General features: G+C 38.8%; 1 protein-coding gene across 4 annotated transcripts in view; it reads left to right on the forward strand.

Moving 5' to 3' along the window:
- Positions 1-14,461, forward strand: part of DIAPH2 (diaphanous related formin 2) — an 829,633-nt gene that overhangs the window by 367,414 nt on the left and 447,758 nt on the right. For all 4 annotated transcript variants that reach the window (XM_075008062.1, XM_075008063.1, XM_075008060.1 and 1 more), the window contains one exon: positions 12,870-13,109. In XM_075008062.1, coding sequence (XP_074864163.1) covers positions 12,870-13,109 — 240 coding nt within the window. The remainder of the gene's footprint in view (positions 1-12,869; positions 13,110-14,461) is intronic.

The following is a 14,461-nucleotide window of genomic DNA, read 5'->3' on the forward strand; positions in this document are numbered from 1 at the left end:
AGAGCAGAAGAAAGGCAAAGGGTAACAGCCATTTTCTCTCTCAACCTCAAGAAAAAAAAAAAGACTAGTTCAGGTTTGATCTGTTGTTGATGTGGTTTGTTCTCTTGATCAGTATTTGAAGCCATACTTAAAAAAGAGCAGATTAATTGTTTGGAAATGACCACCTTAATATTTCTGAGTTGTTTGGTAGATTTTTTTGTTCATTTTTTGGTGGTTTTTTAAAGCTTAAAAAGGGTCACAGTTGCTTCTTTTCTCACAAAAAGTATATAGAGGAGAACTAATGCAAAAACTTTGGTGATGCAATGGCAACTTGGAAAATGAAAGTTGTGTCTCAGTTTAAAATCAGGAACATTCTTCCCTTGGAAGATGTGCCCTTTAGTTGTGTTAAACACATTGGTTTTTAGAGGCATAAATGCCAAGAATCTGAATAGCTAGTTGTTTGACATTAGAGGTTGCACTAATTGATGCACCTATTGTTAATTACATGGTCATTATTTTCCAGTATTTACTTAATAGTCTGTCATATAATCATCCTGTCTTGACTTGATGGTAGTCATGAGTTTGGAAAGTTGTATAAAGATTACAGCTTTTGTTTTCTGTTTCTTGTTACAGTGCATCTTCACTGGTATGAAATGTATTATTTACAAATTGGACTGCATTGTCAATATAAAAGGCAATGCAACTCAGTATTTTTTGTTCTAAAACAGATAGGTTAGTGCTCTGCCTTATTTTTTCATTAGGTTTGATCGTGTTAACAAACACTTAAGTAACCCTCTGTACTGACAAGGAAGTTTACTTAACCTTACAGCTACATCCAAGTCAGGCCATCCTGGGTTTTTAATGTAACTCTATTTTATTTTATAGTTGTCAGTTATTGGTATTTTCTGTCTGTGCATTTATCAGGTCTTGAGCAGCTATCGTAGTGCATTCGGTAAAGCCGCTTCTGCAACAATATACTTGGAATAGTTATCTTATTTTGTTATGATGCAGTCATAAAACCAATAATGGTATTGCCAAGATTGTGGAGTGCATAAAGTAACAGTTTGGTTGAGAAGACTTCCTAATGTGCCATTTCATATAAATTGGTACACATTCTGCTGTTAAATTAGTGAAGATTTTGAGTAACTCAACTGGGATGATTGGAATTACTGTGGCTTTAGACCATTGTGAATGTGGAACTTTGTTCCCAGCTTGTGTGGATTGTCTGAAATTTCAAATATTATTTCCAGCACTCATTTTTATGTCCCTTGGTTCTTTTGTGTAACCGTGTGGTCTTTCCCATAAGATCTAAAAGTAACTGCTCAATGCTGTGTTTTTTGCATTTGTCTCCACATCCGTGATATCAGGACATGGAAGTTTAGCTTTTTAGTGTTTTTTGTTTTTCATTAAAATAAAAAAAACAAACAACCTTTGCTTTGTTGTCCACCATGTATTTTTATTAGCACACACACACATTATACATATATGGACTGAGCCCTTGATCAGTGGATCTCATCTTCTGTGATGCCACTGGTGAGCAAGTAAGATGATCCTTAATCATCACATCATTTTTCACGTAAAAATCCATCATCTGCTTGTGTTATGCACTCCTTTTTGTTTCAGGAGAAGGGTTCTTTCAAAGATGGGGTTTATTTTCGACAGAGCATTGTCTACATTGCTTTTTTGCTTCTGAAAGACTCTCTTCTGAAAAGAGATTATGCAAATGAAGCATGATATGTAAATCAATTCCTCATTTGCATTTTCTATTTCGCTCATTTGCATTCCTCTCTCAAAAGAGGAATGCAAGTGTACATGTAGCCCTAATGAGGAAGAAGAGGGAAACGAGGTGTTTTTTGAACAACTAACAAAATCATCCAAAGCAGAGGACTTGGCAGTGATGGAGGACTTCAACTAAACAAACGTCTGTATGTACAGATTATCCAACAAGTTCTTGGAATGTATTTGATTTTAACAAATAGGGAGGAACTGGCTGAGAATTTGAAAGCAGAAGCTTTGGTGAAATGAATCATGAAATGATAGCATTCATGAGTGGAAGGGAGAACAGCAAAATAAAGACAGTGGATTTCAGGAAAGCAGACTTCAGCGAACTCAAGGGTGCTGGTGGTGGATAAGGTCCCACGATGAGCGAGACTAAGAGGGAAAACAATTGAAGACAGTTGTCAGCTTTTAAAAGGGGCATTATTAGAAAGAAAGGAAGAATAGCATAAGACCACCCTGGCTTAACCAGAAGATCTTGAATGATCTAAAAATCAAAAAAGAGTCCAACAAATAGTGAATATAAATAAGTAACATAAGTATATAGGGGGCAAAAAAGTTTAAAAAAATACCCTTAGAAACTGTATATCGTAAAGACACTGGGGCCTGATTAAATGAATGCTAGAATACTCAAGGAGCTGATTGAGCATGTATCTGAGCCATTAGCTATAATCTTTCAAAAGTCATGTAAGGTGGAATTGATTCTAGGAGGAAGGATAAATATAGTGCCCATCTATTTAAAAAAAAGGGAAATCGAGACACATTGTGGAAGATAATAAGCTGATAAGTAGTAGTCAGCCTGGATTTTCAAGAGCAAGTCATGTTAAACCAATCTCATTTCTTTTATAGGATAACAAACCTTGTGAATAAAGGGGAAGTGGTATATGTGGTATACCTAGAGTTTAGTAAAGTATTTAATAATGTCTTATGTGATCTTCTTAGTAATAAACTAAGAAAATACACCACAGATGGGGCTATTAAATGATGGGTACATAAGTGGTTGATTGTTCTCAGAGAGCACTTATCAATGGTTCACAGTCTTGGGACAGCTTCTGTTGAGTATGTTCATCAGCGATTTAGGTAAAGGCATAGAGTGTATGCTTATGAAGTCAATAGGTGATACCAAGGTGGGAGAGTTTGCAAGTGCGTTGGAGGTTAGGATTATAATTCAAAATAATCTGGACAAACCAGAGAAATGGTTTGAGGTAAATAGGATGAAGTTCAGTAAGAGCAAACGAAGAGTTCTCCACTTAGGAAAGAACACTCATTTGTCATGCATACAAAATGGGAAGCGACTGTATAGGAAGGGTTACTGCAGAAAAGCATCTAGGGGTCACAGTGCACTAAAAGGTAAATATGAGACGAGTGTGATTCTCTCTCTCTCACACACACACACACACACACACACACACACACACACACACACACACACACACACACACACACGTCTGGGATGCCGTAACCAAGACACTAGAAGTAACTCTTCTGTTTTCCTCTTAACTGATTAGGCTGCAACTAGAATATGGAGGTTATTTCTGGGCACCACGTTTCAGGAACCATGGAGAAATTGGGGAGGATTCAGAGAAGAGCAACAGAAATGATTAAAGGTCTAGAAAACATGACTTAGGAAGGATGGCTGAGAGAACGGGCTTTGCTTATTTTGCAAAAGAACAGAAGGGACATGATAAAAGCTTTCAAATATTTTAAAGGTTGTACAAGGAGGAGAGAGAAAATATATATTTTCTTTGACCTTGGATGATAAGAAGAGAAGCAATGGGATTACATTTCAGCAAGGGATGCTTAAGTTGGACACTAGGATGTTAAGGTGGTTAAACATTGGAATAAATTGCCTAGGGAGGTTGTGGACTCTGTAGTATTGGAGAGATTTAAGAACACCTGTCAAGGTTAATCGAGACTGTGCTTGACCCCTGTGTGAGTGGAGAGGACTAGGTCAAATGACCCCTTAAGATCTCTTCCAGTTCTAGTGTTTTATGATTCTGAAATGATTAAAAAATTCCTGTGCATCCTTGACTGAATTAGTCAACAGTGCAGTCATCAGTGAAGAAGTCACGGATAGCTGTAGTGAACATGCTGGTGAGAGTCTGAAGTCTTCAGAGGTAGAAAGTGACACTGTTAGCTGGGAACAGAATAGCTATGCCCAACTCTCAGTTCTTGAAATCAACTACCAGTGGCATGAAAAAAATAGATGATGAACAGGAGAGGAGCAAGGAAACATACTTGTTGTGTACTATTACACACTTTAAAAGGTAACCGAGTGCCTCCATTTTTAAGGATGCAGCCCAGCTTAGTATCATGTAGGAACCAAATTATAAAGGTAATTTTTTTAGGACAGCTGAATAGTAACAGACAGGTTGCCATGTTAGTCTGTGTTCTAAGAAAACAAAACAGCAATCACTAGCACTTTAACAACTAAGAAAATGATTTATTAGGTGACGAGCTTTCGTGGGGCAGACTCACTTCTTCAAATCTATAAAATTTCCAGTCCAGACCCCAATATATAGTACAGAGGTCCAAAGAAATTGCAGTAAAAATTTACATGAACTGAAGGAGTGGGATAAGGGGGTGGGGAAGGTTAAGTGTCTTGCCTGAGATCATTACGAACATCAAAGAAAGGGAAGAAACCCTTGTAATGTGTGAGATAGTTGTTGTCTTTGTTCATACCAAATGTTAATGTGTCAAATTTGAATAGACACAGAGCAGACGTTGTAAGCTGGTCAGTGAACATTTTAGTAGAGTGGGCCATTCTGTTAAAGACTTGAGAGTATGTGTCCTACAACAGACTTAACAGGTTACATGGGGAGGTTTGTGAACTACGCTGCATATTCAAATTCAACACATTAACATATCAACCTATGTACACGTACACAGAAATGGTGATATACATACTTGATGGAATGAGCATAGGTTTGACATCAGAGTTCCTTCTTCTAGAACGGTGGTGAGGAACTTGTTTTTGAGATCAGGGCCACTGACCAACAGAAAAATTACTCTTGGCCCACATGCAAGTGAGGAGCAAACAAAAACCCTCATGGATGCAGAGCACCAATTGATAAGTGGGAATAAGAAAGACACCATCACCTCAATTATGGGGAGTGGTGACTGCAAGGAGCACTTCCCTTCAGTGCTGCTTTTCCCTTCCAGCTTTGATTGATCCCATGAGACTCAGGGATCTCCTATGCCACCCAGCACAGCAGGGAGCCAATGCTAGGTCTCCAGCCACAGTGCCCCCTCTCTGTAGCTGGAGCACCAGCATTGGTTTACACTGGTGCAGGAGGATGTGGGAGGAGCGAGTCTTGAGCTTAGCTGGGCAGATCCAGGCAAATTGTGAGCCTGTGGGCCTTAGAGTCCCCATTCCTGCCATAGATGTGTGTCAAAAAAACTTGGGAAGCTCTGTCTGCCGCGATTTGACAATTAGAGTTTTGCTTCTCCTAGATACGCTTGGTCTGTGGCATGTCAGTCTGTATTTGGTGCAACACCTTGAGATTACTGTTCTGAGAGCTTCTGTCACTATAAAGACACACCTTAATGCTGTTGTACTCCAGCATGAGGTGTATAAATAATACTGTTTCTCTGTTTACATGTCAGTAATCTCAGTGCAGGTGTTCATGTGCATACGACCAGATTGCATTCACCAAGAGTGTCCCTCAGAATCCTGCACCCTGTTTCTTATGCTCCCATTTGAAGACATAAAACCTTGTGTGGCCGTGACTCACCCTCAACTTTTGCCTATGGTAGCAAATTGAAATCTGTGTTCAGTTGGACTAGATTCTAGCATTTGCAGACTCTTTTAAAAAAAAAATACAACCTCCTTGAATCTTCTGGAAATCTTCAAGACAGCCCTCAGTCTCCGGTATGTAATATCTGAAAGTGATTTTAAATGGGTGTTCTGTCAGGATCGCAGAACAGAGCTCCCAGTACGAGACCACTTCCTTACAGGAGCAGGCATAAGCTGCACTGGAGCAATTTTGGGCACCAAGATGTCTTTGAGTGCCAGCACTGACTTTGGCACTAGGGCATCCTACTCATCATCAGTACCCATTGAGGACTTGTAATTGTGTTTTCTCCAGTGTCAGAATCAGCTCTGCAGCACTGCAGAAACAATATAGCATAGACATTCATGGAAGGGCATGATGAAAAGTGAATACAAGAGAATTGAAAGAGGAAAATAAAGATTTTTTTTAAATGTGTATACCTATTGCCGTATACTAATTAGGTATGTTAATTAATAAAGTTATAATTGACTAATCAAGGTACCCATCAACCTTAATAAAAGTCAGAATTAGATGTTAAAAATCAGAAGAGGAATATTTTGTAATTAGACTACTTATTATAACCGTCTAATTAGCTTAATATTCATCTTATTTGTGAATGAGAATTGGAGCACCACACTTTCATTTAGATGAAGGATTAGGATAAATTATATATTTAAATATCTGGACAGTTTTGAAGCTATATTCCAGGATCAAATAGTTTCACATTCAATAGGAATCAAGTTTGTGATTTTCAAGTACAATGGGAAGGATATATTTGTTCCAACTTTGTTAAACACACAAATGTTGTCTCCCTTAATAAGCAAAGATCCTCATCTTTGACATGGATGGCATGCTGCTCTAAGGGTGTGATGGTTGGATTTAGTAAGCCCTGATAGTCAATTATGAGATGCAGCCATGAAATGTGTTATAATAAAAAATGAACAAAAAACAAAAAAAAAAGAAAACCCACAAAAAAAAAAAAAACCAAGAAAATCCCCAGCAATTGGCTCAGTTGAGAGGTGACAAGAAGCTGCAGAAGGGATAGTCTCCTGAAGTAGTCACTGATGAAAGTCCTTCATGTGATGGCTGGGTAGAAAGCACCAGCTGGCTGTTTTGTTTGTGTTTGTGAGTCTTGGCAAGTTTAAACACCAAATACATTATTACGTGTTTAACAATTGTTCTGATACATAAGTGACTTGGCCTGGAGCTTTGGCGTGAGCTGGCACCTGGTGTTCTAACATCATACCCTCAAATTAGTGTTCAAGGGGAATATAACAAAACCAGGCTGCTTCTCTGCCATACTAGTTGGAGGTGCCATGAACTCATGCTTACCCTCTTCCCTGTTTCTTCTCCTTTAAGGAATGCATCCTTGAAGTCCTTTAAAAATCCATTTTATCTAGACATTTACCACAAGGAGGTGCCATTAAGTAGCTGAGCTGCCCCAATACCTCTCAGTGCTCAGATACACATGCTAATGCTGGCTTAGATGTCTGCCAGAAGAGCATGATGGCTCCAAGTCTGATGAATGCATTATACCTGAATGTGCTTGTATGTGGATGAGAAATTACTGATGCTGCTGTGCCTCCTTTAAATTTGTACGTTTCCCTATTGAATACTTCCTAATACTGTCTGTCTGAGGAGTTTCCCAGCTCCCAGTCAGAGCCTACCTTGCAACATGTCTGACTTTTTTTTTTTAAATACCCTTGGGAATTGTTCCAGGATTTGTCAGAAATCCTCTTATTGTCCTACCGTATTCAGGTGCTAAGTGGTTTGTGAGTGTATATACATGTGTGTGGGTGAAAGATTTGGAAGAAATGCTCCTTGTCATTCATATAAGTAGTGAAATGTAAAGAACACAATAGGAAAACAGAAGCATCCCTGACTCTGTGGGGAAATAATTCTTTTGTAGCTGCTCTCGCTAAACCTGTCACTAAAATTTTTAATATGGTACAGATCAACTAAAGAAATGAGTCTCTTGATTGTGTTTTGATAGACAATGACTTCATAAAGGACAAATGTGCAGTACAATACAACATCAGGATCACTGAACCCATGCTATTTTAGGGAGTTAATTATAAAAACAAAGAATTAAAGTAAGCTAAAATACAGCAAGGTATCATTCTTGAGAAATGTTGCTTCTTTCAATCAAACATCAAATTGTAGTGCTGTTTTGTGACCTACAGCTTTTAATTTTTTTCTTTCTATGCTATTATTCTTGTACAACAAATAACACATACCTTCCTAACTATCCAAGACTGATGCTACAAATAATAAAAAAAAAAAAAAAATTCATAATGAATGCTTAATTGTCCTTATGATTCTGCTAAAGTATGTACTTTAGAAAGCAAGACATTTCAGATGTGGCATTTGTGAAGTGAGGAATGGTTCTAGGAAGAATGTGTGCTGAGTTTATTAAGTGGCTTAATGCCTTCCTTGATGATTTAACATTGCTGTGAAATAAAGTGCAGCCTGAAGAAGTGATGGTTATATCAAAGTGGGAATATACTCCTCCTTGTTTGAGTTGAATATGGATGGGTCATTTGGAAACAAGATTAAAAATAAGCTATTTCCAAGTACAAAACAGTTTAGAACTCCATCATAATGAGTTTAATGAAAAACTCTGACTTTTAATCTGCATTATATTATAATAATTGTTTATTAAAAACTGGGAACAGAAATAGCTTGCTCTCATAAATGTGACTTGATATGTCCACTAAGAACGTGCTGAGACAGGAGCTGGGGTAGGCTGCAAGTCTTTTGAAACTGCTGGAGGTGGAAATGTTTCTGGCCAGCTAGTTATAATGAGCAGTCTGGGAGACTGCTTCCTTTGGGCACCTATACACCAATTGGGGGAATAATGTGGGTGGGCTCTTGCTTGCAGATTAGCTGAATCCTATTTGAATGGTATGGGGCTCATCCCAAGACCTCCTGATGCTGCCTTCTAATGACTCACCAACACATGGCTTGCCATCAATTTCTTAATGTCAGAAGTAACAGAGAGGAAGCCATGCTAGTCTATACACTATCAAAACAAAACTGCTCTTTTTTTGACTGCTTTTTGCTTTGATGATTTATGTCAGAAGGGGACTTATCAACCATTATGCAGTATTGTTAACTGAGGAATGGCTCATTGTGTTGAAGCAGGATCTGAACTAACTCTGGGTTAGGTGGGCTCAGAGGTTTCTCACACAGGACTAAGAGAAAAACAAACAATCTTGTAGCACCTTAAAGACTAACAAATTTATGTATTAGGTAATTAGCTTTCGTGGGTAGGATCCACTTCAGATATTCAGATTGGAGGAGACAATTAGAATCTAGTGTTTCAATAGAAGGGAATGGGGAGAAGGAAGGTGAGGGGTAAAAAAGGGAGGGGGTCACCTGTCACTAATAGGACCAGAGAAAGAAGTAATTTGAGTTAAGTGGGATGTGTGCCATTCCTTCAAATATCAAAGGTGGAGAAATTGCCCTAGGGATGGGTAAAAATCTGTTAAGCCCCAGGTTAAGTGTGTCAAATTTGTATTCAGATGTCTCCCTCTGTAATTTTGTGGTAAAATCCTTTTGTAGAAGAATAGTTACTTGCAAACCCCTGAGGTTAAAGTGTTCTCCTGTAGGTTCATGTGTATTCAAAATCCTGATGGCCTGTATCTTACAAATTTTGTTAGTCTTGAAGGTGGTTCAGCACTGCTTGTTTTTTTGTAAGGCTACAGGCCAGCACAGATATCCCTCTAGGAATAAAAGAGTTGATGGAATAGCTCAGAGGCATTCTATATAGATGCCTTGATCACTTCTTTCCATATCCACTTTAAGCAGCAACAAAACCTGATTTTCAGGTGAAAAAATATAATGGAGACTTCACAGGATTAAACATGGAGTTTTAAGAAGACTTCTTCATTGTGTGGGCTATTGTACAACAAAGAATTGGTTCCTACTAAAACTAACATAGATTAAGAGTAGACAGAATACTGAATACTAAAGGATAGGAATCATAATGCATTGATTAAATTCTGCCAATTATAACAAACCTAAATTTATTGATTACATCCCAATGTGTGCCTGTTGTATTATACCCAGAAGCTTAACTCTTCTAAAAAATTTTAAAATAAATAAATCCTTACTACTAATGTTCTTGTTAGCCATATTAATGTCCAGGGAGCTCTTGGTCTCAATGTTGTGGCAATGAATTCCACGTGAAAATATAAAATATCACATGTGCCAGCCTCCAGCATCTATGCGTTGCTGCTGGCCATAGCTGTGTTCCAAGTCTGGGGCTAAGGTCTGGGGTGAAGTGGGCAGTGGAAGCAGCATCGCACCATGGGGAGAGGAATAGTGCAGTGATTTAAGCATTGGCCTGTTACACCCAGGGTTGTGAGCTCAACCCTTGAGGGGATCATTTAGGGATCTGGGGGCAAAAATCTGTCAGGGATGGTGATAGGTTCTGCTGTGAGGGCAGGAGACTGGCACTGATGACCTCTCAAGGTCCCTTCTAGTTCTGAGAGATGGGCATGGCTGCTCCCCTGCATCCCATCTTTACCACTGCCCCTGGTTCCACTCTTGGCCCCAAACCCACTCCCATCTCTGGCCACAGCCTCAACTGCTTTATCCCACCCACGTTCCCCTGAACTATAGTCCTAAACTAAAGCTCCTGGCCCTTTACTCAGGAGGGAGAAGGTGGGGAGCACTGACAGTGGCAGGAGGAGGAGCATAATCCTGAGCATTTGGGGGAACCACTGCTCTATTAGTTTATCACGTATTAGCATACCTTTAAAAGAGATTTGCAGTAATTCTGTCATTCAGCCAACACAGTAATCTAAAACTTTGTGTGTGTTGCTATTTTAACACTCAGAATTTACTCTCATATTTAATAGCCCATTTGGAAAGTAAGAGAAATTGTTAGATTATTTGTGATGCTTAAGAAAAACAAGGACATTTTTGGCAGCCTGTCATAAATCTGACAAAATTGATCAGGGGAGACTAAGTCATTGAATCACTAACAAGAGTGTATTCCTGAAGGTATAGTGCATGACTGATTCCTTGCTGACTAGCTTCTGTGTTTGGAAGTATTATGAATGATGGCTTTGCTAAATGAAGAAAAAAAAAAAGTAGCTATTGACAAACATCCAAAGTGATATCTTAAGTAACTGTTTTTAAAGAAATGTATCAAAAGGACAACAGATTGAAAACCAAATATTTCATTGTATACTATAGTATATTTGTATCTAAGTAGTTTGGGGAATGCAACAAATGGAGCTAGTCTGTATCATGCTTGTGTATTTCTTTTAAATCTTCTTTGTGCAAATTTCAGCTTTTGATTCAAGAGTCTCAAAGTAACCAAATTTTTGGTAACTCCCTCCTCAGAATGAGTATTTTGTGGTGGAGTAAGTTTGAAAACTCCCAGCCAGAAAAGTACCACCTATTTTGGAGGTAGAAGGAATTATTTTTGGTAGTCATTCTTTGAAAATATCAGTGACGTCCAAAGCATCCTACATTGTTAGTAACAACTATTAAGACAACAACTCCATGTGGCATTGCTTACAGTTATTATGGGGAAATGACAAGTAATCCATTTTAGTTCTCAGTTTATTTTAAACAAGGGCGGAGGGCACCACGTGAGATGCCCAGAGTGAAGGCCATCTTGTGCAATTGACTTCAACTGGGAAATCTTATGGGAAGAAAACATTCGTGAGTGTGCACACATGCAATTATAGCTCTCATCCATCTACTTCAAAAAACAAGTACAAGTGAGATGCTGTTCTATCACTGTTCATCTCTTCCTTATATTTTCTTTTATAACCTCTGCTGGCATATGTTTTAAACATTTGAGATGTAGTCTCAGTATGGGCAAGAATATATGGCTCTTCTGCCTGCCTGATCAGTCACATTATTGCTGCAGAAAGAAAGATCAAGAAGTTAATTTTCATATAAAGAGGAAACTTGCCAGTAGCCCAAACAAATATTAATTAAAATGTTAAGGGACTTTTACATTCACATGGAATTCCTTGTCTCAAAGTTGAGAACATTGTTCCATAATCCTTTTTCTTAGTGATTCTTGCATATAGTTAAAACCCTGAGTTATGAGGGGGTTGCATTCTTGCAATCCCCGCGTAACAAATTCTTACACAAGGTGGGACCCAGGCTGCCACTTGGTTCCAGCTTCCTGCCACTTGCTGGGCTGGTCACTTTCCTCGCTGTTTCTCCCTGCCTTTCACCAACCATTCAGCTGTCAACCTGACAGCTGCGCAGCTCAAGGAAGGCAGGGAGAAGGGGCCCTTAGTCTGCCTATCTGCCCACAACCGCAGGCAGCTAGTCATGCTGACAGTCACAGGGCAGCTTCAAGTTGTGCTAAACTTGTGTTAAAGTGAGTTATGCGCAATGTGGAGATGCATGTTTTGGGGGTTTAGAGTATTTTTCTGAAGCCTTTGCTGTAAAGATCAGGGACAGAATACTCCCCTGAGAAAACCCAATGTCTGATGAAGTGTGGCAATTGTTAGGTTCAGGTGGGAAGCAAAATGATCTGAAACTAATGAGAATTTACTTGCTGCATAGTCTTTCTCTGTGTTGTTTCACATCCTTTTAAATGACTAAATGCTGGTTATTTGTACACTATTGGAGTTATTTCTATCACAGGAAATAGAACTAATAATGAGCACTATATAGGTAATGGAAGCATACAGTGTAAAAGGAAACCTAATATTTAATATGAAGCACTGTTAATGACAGATCTCCATGCAGTGCATCAAAGTGAGATTGTATGATTTTATTACAACATAATTACTTAGCATGAACATTTTAAAAGGGATGTGAAACTATTTAAAATATTTCATCATTGTTACATATTTTATATCATTTTCTAATGTTATTTTAAAATGCAATAAGTGCCCAAGTGGTAGTTTTGGACTGTTAAGCACCATAATTATAGACAGTTTCTTGCAAAAGTGATGTCAGTGACCGTGTTTGTGACTGTGTTTGTGTTTATTTAATCTGCCGTTCTTAACATTCCATGTAGCAGGGTTTAATCTACTTCACCTTGAGGAAGTAGTTTGGCAGAATGCAATACTGGTTGCCAGTGTTTTGCACAGTTTGTGTAAACAAAACTATCTCTAGAACATGTTTTATAAATGCTAAATAGGTTTTTTCAGTTAATTGATTAAACTGAAACGGACATAGATGTGTGAAAACCTCTTGTATTTGGAAATATATATTACTTGAAACAATAAAAATACAATTGCTTTGTATGACTTCATATTGGAAAGAACTTTGTGTATAAAATTAAAATACACTGCATAGAAAAATGCTTTTTATTCTCTTCGGATGTATTCTAACTTAGCATTCTTGGTCTTGCAGATGAGCTCTGTGAAAATGTTGCGACCTCGCCTCAATGGCATCCTTTTCAAGCTTATGTTTGAAGAACATGTGAACAACATCAGACCTGGCATAATGGCAGTAACACTAGCTTGTGAAGAGCTGAAGAAGAGTGAGGGCTTCAGTAGGTTGTTAGAGCTAGTGTTGTTGGTTGGAAACTACATGAATTCAGGCTCAAGAAATGCCCAATCGCTGGGTTTTAACATCAGTTTTCTTTGCAAGGTAAGGTTAAATGATAATCCCTTTTAATATTTTATAGGTGCAGATCTGGGACCAGGTTTTGTGCAGTGGTGCTCTTAACGAACAACTGAGGGTGCCACATTTGTGATGAGAGGTTTCTGTGCTCAGTGTGTGATGGAAGGGATATTGTTGGAGATCTTCTGTTCCCTGGTCATCTTTAGTCAGTTTAACCACTCCTTGTTGGATCGCACAAAATTTGATGCATTAGAACAGAGTTGAACTTGCTCTGCCGCTTAATAGAGCCCCAAGATGCCCCTAGGATTTAGGTAAATCAAATGCAGTGTACAGTTGTTTGGGCTCAGAGATCACAGCCAGTGTTACCAGCTAAGAGGGGTGTGTGTGTGTGTGTGTGTGTGTGTGTGTGTGTGTGTGTGTGTGTGTGTGTGTGTGTTGTGGGGGCAGGGATGCGGGGGGAGGCAGAGGGAAATAAAAGTACTATTATCATCATCCATGTATATCACATTTAACCAATTCCCTGCTAGTTGTGGATTTCAGTGCCAGAAAGAAGACCCATTGTGCTCATCTAGTCTGAACTCCTATGTCATATAGACCATAAATCTCTGCCCCCTCAAAGAACACCTGATACTTTGGTTACATTTCAGTTATTGGTTTAGTACATCGGTTCTGGATGATGTTGCTGACGTTGGAGATCACACCAGTGGTTCTCAGCCAGGGGTTCACGTACTCTTGTGGATACACAGAGGTCTTCATGGGGCTACTCAAGTTAACTGAGATCATTGTTTCTCAACCTGGGGATTGCAGCCCCAGGTAAGGGAATGTGGGGAGAGGGATGGGAATGTCATGGGACAGCTTTAGGGGGACAGTAAGTGCAGGGAGAGCTTTAGTGGGTAACAAAGTTAAGGTACGTGCCACCATTGGTTTGCGCTTCAAAGATCACAAGTGACAAACAGGCTCAAGTACCACACTGAAATTCCATTTTCATTTTATAATTTTATGGTAAAAATGAGAAAGTAAGCAATTTTTCAGTAGTAGTGTGCTGTGAGACTTTTTTTATGACTGTTTTTGAGAGCAAGTAGCTTATAAGTGAGATGAAACTTGGAGTACACAGAACAAATCAGACTCCTGAATGGGATACAGTAGTTTGGATGGGATGAGAACAACTGGCCTGGATGATCTGTAAGGCCCTATCAAATTCAGGGCCATTATGGTTAATTTCATGACCAGGCCATAGGAATTGAAAAATCATAAATTTTGTGATTGAACCTGAAAATTCACAGTGTTGTAATTGTACAGGTCCTGACCCAAAAAGGAGTTATGGGGTTATAAGGTGATTTTAGAGGCTATTGCAGTTCTGCTACCCTTACTTCTTCACT

This window comes from Carettochelys insculpta, chromosome 13 (assembly GCF_033958435.1).
Source record: "Carettochelys insculpta isolate YL-2023 chromosome 13, ASM3395843v1, whole genome shotgun sequence".
Classification (NCBI taxonomy): Eukaryota; Metazoa; Chordata; order Testudines; family Carettochelyidae; genus Carettochelys; species Carettochelys insculpta.